The sequence below is a fragment of the Tachysurus vachellii genome, chromosome 15, assembly GCF_030014155.1.
Source record: "Tachysurus vachellii isolate PV-2020 chromosome 15, HZAU_Pvac_v1, whole genome shotgun sequence".
Lineage (NCBI taxonomy): Eukaryota > Metazoa > Chordata > Actinopteri > Siluriformes > Bagridae > Tachysurus > Tachysurus vachellii.
This window is the reverse complement of record NC_083474.1, coordinates 18,164,996-18,171,108: the sequence shown is the minus strand read 5'-3', so window position 1 is coordinate 18,171,108 and position 6,113 is coordinate 18,164,996. Positions and strand designations below refer to the sequence as shown.

The 6,113-nt window shown below is 39.5% G+C and overlaps 1 protein-coding gene across 1 annotated transcript in view; it reads right to left on the bottom strand.

The window, feature by feature from the left end:
• Nucleotides 1-1,203: 1,203 nt before the first annotated feature.
• The window catches only part of rxfp2b (relaxin family peptide receptor 2b), a 47,581-nt gene continuing 42,671 nt past the window's right edge, over nt 1,204-6,113 (bottom strand). The window contains exons 16-18 of the mRNA XM_060888147.1: nt 4,207-4,617; nt 3,703-3,921; nt 1,204-2,122 (exon numbers count right to left, since the gene is read on the bottom strand). Coding sequence (XP_060744130.1) covers nt 1,860-2,122; nt 3,703-3,921; nt 4,207-4,617 — 893 coding nt within the window. The 3' untranslated portion in view covers nt 1,204-1,859. The remainder of the gene's footprint in view (nt 2,123-3,702; nt 3,922-4,206; nt 4,618-6,113) is intronic.

The following is a 6,113-nucleotide window of genomic DNA, read 5'->3' as shown; positions in this document are numbered from 1 at the left end:
GACTGTAGCAGTGAGGAAAATACATGAGGCAGACATTGAGGTACTGTAGCAGAGATGAGGATGTTGAGGTTCTCTTTAGGAGTGATGAGGATGGACAGGATTAGGAAGGAGCACATCAGAGGGACAGATCAGGTTGGCTGTTTTGGGGACAAGGTCAGAGAGACTAGATTGAGATGGTTTGGACATGTACAGAGGAGGGAGATGGTAATATTGGTAGAAGGATGTTGGAGATGGAGCTGCCAGGTAAGAGGTCAAGAGGAAGGCATAGAGGTGATATATGGATGTGTTACATGAGGACATGAAGTTAATTGGTGGGAGAGTAGAGGATGCTGAGGATAGAGTTAGGTGGAAACAGATGATTCGCTGTGTCGAAAAAAGCAAAAGTAGAAGAAGATTCCATACATCACTCCAGTTCATTAATAATGTGACCTTGTATGGAAACGCTATGGAAATACTTATACAAGAAAAAAATATTCTATGAAACAAATTTTAAAAAGGTTTTTATTTGCTTTATATGTTTTTTTATGCTTGAATTAAACATCATAATTATACTAGCTTGTTACAGGTATAAATAAGCAACAAGTAAACATATGAAAAAATTCCTTTCAATTCAACATTTCAGAACGAGTTACTAGAGGGGCTTTCTAAAGTGTACAGTATATTGTCAAGCATCGTAATCTATTTTTAGAGATTACGGGCATGTATTCTTCAGTTCTTCAGATTTATAAATATACAAAATAGATAAACAGAATCTTTAACATGCACCACAGTGGACAGTTGCTGGACACAAGACACAAATACATACTAATAGCACATTTATTAGGGTTAATCCAGGAATGAGACTCAGTATAACAGACAGAAATTCAACACCACCACAGTAGAGCAACCCATAAACCACTATAACTATAACCATATAACCACATAAGCCATCATGACTTCAATTCAAGGTACTGTTTCTGTGGTAGTAAGACCATAAAATAAAAATATAAAAAACTAGCGACAAGACTAGAGACCACTCTTTAATAACACAGATTCGGACATGCAGCACTTCACAACCTCAACAGTAACAAAAAGAATTGAAATAGACAAATTAGACCTTTGTAACAAGCCGCAGGTTAAAGTAATTAAGAATTTAATGAAGACAAGAAACACTGACCATATATGGAAACGAATTTATTTAACCCAAAGACAGGCGGAGTCTGAATATGGTAGCCCAATGTGGTCAAAATAATGTCACAATTTTACATAATATTGAAATTTTGAAATCAACTTATGCTTTAAACTTCCAGAAACCCTGAAAAAATGGTTGTGGGATCAGTGTCATGTTTTAATTTCTAACGAATAACTATAATATGTTGAGAGCATGAGGTAAAAACTCTTAATGTTTAGCACACCTGTAATAGTGACTTTGTCACCGTTATGAACCTTTTCATTTTAAACATTTAAATAAAGGTACACATTTCATAGTAGCCTTTTCTAATGGTAATACAAGGCCTATGGGAAACTCGTATGAGGTATCAGTAAAAAATGTCTTCTGGAGAATATTTTCTCAGTAAGATGCTAGTTGCTTGGTAACTAGCAGAGTTCAATAAAATGATAGCTGAATCTCTGTAAAACATATTTTGTGTACATGAATATCATGTCTAGTAATGTTGTGGTCTGTCCAGAGCAAGTCTTCTCCATTCTTTCGCTTGTGTGAGTTTTGTCTACATATCCACTACCGGCTTTCATTTCTCAGATCAACATGCAGATCGATGTCAAGCAGAATGAAGCCAAGGCACAGTATCAGCACATCTCCAAACGTCACTTGGGGAACCAAACCTCTTTTCCATCAGTTTATAATCTCACAGAATACATATTCATCTGAAACTGCTATTAAAGTTTAAGATGGAGGTCCGTGGCACAAAGTCACGCGTGCAATATGGACGTCGTGAATTTTCTATGCCGATGACTGAGCTGGATAAGCTCTTCCGTTCCTTTCTGAGGGTAGAGTGTCTTTGCCACTGGCACAGCATTAGCTCTACCTGCTCTCGGAAGAAGCTGGTAGTCAGGGTATACAGGATGGGATTCAAGGCACTGTTGATAGGCAGGATGAAGATTACGACCCAAGATGTGATTGTTCCTTGGAGGGAAATGGAGAAAACAATGCAGTGTTAAAAGTGCATGTCTGACAAACTGATGAATATATCACGAAATAACATAAATGTGTGGCAGTTTAAAGAAATCCAACAGATTACAGTCACTGCCACTGAATTGTGACAAACTGACAGATATCAGATTCAAATGTTTTGTGACTTTATGGCTTTTCACACCGAGCTTTACTTTACTGTCATTGAATAGTACAGAGATATAGCAATGAAATGTATTTGCTGTGTGAAATGATGCGGTATTAAAATGCTATGTATAGATGATTATGAACATATAATCAGTTAGCAAAACACTGAGTCGTAGAGAGATGGGTAATACCTGACTATGAAAAATAGAAAAATTGTAAATAGAAATATTAGTGGATATCAACAAACACCTGGCCAACTACGTGACAAACTTAAGAAGGCCAAAAAATGAAGATAACAAGAAGCATGAGAAAAGCCATTATTACTAGCGGTTGCATGCTGTATTTATCCAATCAAGGTTGCTGACTGCACAAATATGCAACTGAAAAGGTTACCCTATAGTTTAGGAAGGTTCAGTGTGAAATGTGAGACTGATTAAGTGTTAAGCCAGGGTAAAGTATGAGTATTGAGTAGTTTACAATCACCCAGGGAGAACTATTTCAAGTGTGAAAAGCCCTATTAAATATCTGAAATCTGATTCTATTGCTTTCACATTGCAACACTTTTCCAGGTGCACCACATGTGTGCTATGCTTTAAGATTGCTTGATTTCTCATTGACGGGTGTGCAAATGCATTTTTACAAACTATTTTACACAATTCATGCATTTTCTGTTTTGCAAGGCTTCCAGTGATCATTAGATGCTTATACTTCCCAGTGCCCATAAACTCTGTTAAAGATTGAAACCTTTGGTCAGACTCATCTCACTCACTCTCACTCATCTTCTACCGCTTATCCGAACTACCTCGGGTCACGTGGAGCCTGTGCCTATCTCAGGCGTCATCGGACATCAAGGCAGGATACACCCTGGACGGAGTGCCAACCCATCACAGGGCACACACACACTCTCTCATTCACTCACGCAATCACACACTACGGACAATTTTCCAGAGATGCCAATCAACCTACCATGCATGTCTTTGGACCGGGGGAGGAAACCGGAGTACCCAGAGGTAACCCCCGAGGCACGGGGAGAACATCCAAACTCCACACACACAAGGCGGAGGCGGGAATCGAATCCCCAACCCTGGAGGTGTGAGGCGAACGTGCTAACCACTAAGCCACCGTGCCCACACTAATCTAATTTATCATATTAATTACAGTATAATTTATTATACTCTACAACATGGATTAAATAAGGAGCCAGAGAGACCACAAAATCCGTAGTCTTAAAAAATTAAGTGCAGGATCCAAGGATTCAAAGTGAAATTACTTGCAGTTGTATACAATATAAGGACTATTCGGGGGTCTGGATTGCAGCAATCAGTTCAGTATAAACAGCAGAATGATTAACATGTTTAGTGTTTGGCTAATGCCAAAAATGAATTCAACCATCTTGGAGGAAATTTATGAGTGTTATTTTCATCTACCTGGAATCTCCACCTCGAGCAGAGAGAGAATCTTGACCAGGAATATGGGGATCCAGCAGAGGGCATCAGAGAACACGATGAAAAAGAAGCGGTTGGCCACAGCCACGTCTTTGTGCAGACGACTGCGCAGCTCTGTGGCATTAATACCTGTCTTGTAGATGGAGTAAAACATGCTGGAGTAGGATATGACGATGATGAGGAAAGCTACTAGGTTGAGTCCTACACACAACAGAGAAGAAAAATGAATACACACAATTACACCTTATTAAGATGAATTTTAGATGTTTTTCACATTCTCAACATTTATAGCATTCAGCAGACACCCTTATCCAGAGTGACTTATGTTTTTTATCTCATTTTATCCAAATGAGCAATTATGGGTTAAGGGCCTTGCTCAACCTGTTGGGGTGGGATTTAAACTCACAACCGTCTGATTGGTAATCAAGCACCTTATCCACTAGGCTACCACGTCCCGGCATCCCTACACCCACACTCATATCTCACCCAGAAATATGCCGGTGGAATATCCCTTCGCTGTAGGTTTCTCTAGACGTTCAGAGTGCAGAGGGAAGCAGACGCCGTTTCGGCCGTAGTAGTTCCCAAAGAGCTCGTCGTTGAGCAGAGGTATGGCGGCGATCATGATTCCAATGATCCAGATCACAGCCAAAATAATAAATGTCTGACTTTTCCCTGGCCTTAGGTGACTCAGTGGAAACACAATGACCAGAAACTTCTCCAAGGTCAGGTAGGTTAGGAGCATGACAGACACCTCGGAGGACAGCATGGCCAGAAAGCCGATGGTACGGCATTCAAGGCTCTCCATCCACACGTAAGCATTCTTGTTGTACTCTCCACGGAACTTTACATCAAAGATGCCCACAAAGAAAAGGTAGACACCCATCAGGCAATCTGCACCTGCAGAGAAGGTGTCATGGAAAGAGGAAGTAAGTGCATGATTGCATGATTATATATAAAAAGAGAGAAACTACAGAACAAAGCAGTTTTGGCTGGAGCTAATCAAAATGTCGTAATTTAGAAGAAGAGAGGTGACCAGGAAGAATGTTGATTATTGCTGATTAAACCTTAAGTATGATCTGTCATGCAATGGAACTGTTCTGCTCTCAAACTGGATTGGTCAAAGGCATTTGACTATCTTGTCTCAATGCACTTGTTCTAATGTTATCATTTATTTAGTAACAAATCATTCACAGTGGCAGACGATTCACATAAGCCTAATAAAAGCAGTATTTAAATATTACTTAAAGAAAAAGAGCTTCAGCCAGCAATTTATGAAGCCGACATGGGAAAGTCTTCAGAACAGAGAACCATAACAAGTTGTAGGTTTTGTCTAATAAACTTTAAAGGCGCTCTTCCACACAAAACCGTTTTTACTTGTATTTTTTTATATGTGTTAGGTCCATATGTGAATGTGAAAACGAACTGCTACCTCCCCGGTCAGTTCTAGCCACTTAAGAAATAAGGGGAGAAAATCAGGTCAGTTGGAAAAGCTGGTCAGTCTGACGTCAGAGTGACTGAGCTCATTACTATTCATGAGCTCTCCCACTTGAGACCGCGCCCCCAGAATTCGTGTAGCTTGGTGAGTTTCCTATACAGCAAGGATGGCTGAATGTCAACGGGCTTGTGAAGAAGCCATTCTGCCGCAATTCAAGGTGATTGTAAACAAATTTCCTCTAGCCTAGGCTACTTATTGCGCTGGGTGAATGAATAGTCATGCTCTCATATCCTAGCGGTTAGCCAATCAGAGCCAAGCAGCACAGCTCATTTGAATATTCATGAGAACTGGCGCAAATCGAGCTGTCTTCCTGCAGGCTTTCTATACCACACTAGAATGGCTTGAAACAAGGTAACCAAGGCATTATTTCCACAAAAAATGTTACAGAGTCCATGGTAAACTTCAGACATTACCACAAAAGTAATGAAATACATGTGGCAGGGCACCTTTAATAAAGAGAAGTATGAAAAGTATAATACGCTTAAACATTTCACTTTATATCACATAAGGATGCATCACACCACCCTGTCATTGATTATTTCCCTATAATCAGAATTAGAAATAACTCTTCTAATTAATTAGAAATAACTCAGAGGTGGGGCTGTGTTGCCAGTGATGCATCATAAGACAGGAAAATATGAAGAGTTAATTAATGACGTAGATTATTTTGTCTGCTCTAGCTATGTATTGTCTTGAGGCACTGCAAAATATTTACTCTATAACTGATCTATAACGAGACATATTTCTTCTCATCAATTTGCAACAGAACACAAAGTTCTGCTTCTGGAGAAGCCGGCACTAATTAAGCAATATGCAATATAACCCTTCGATATACCATAACATCTCGACTTCTGTATTCTAGAGTAGGGAAGACAGTTGGACTTTTTCCAACATTAAT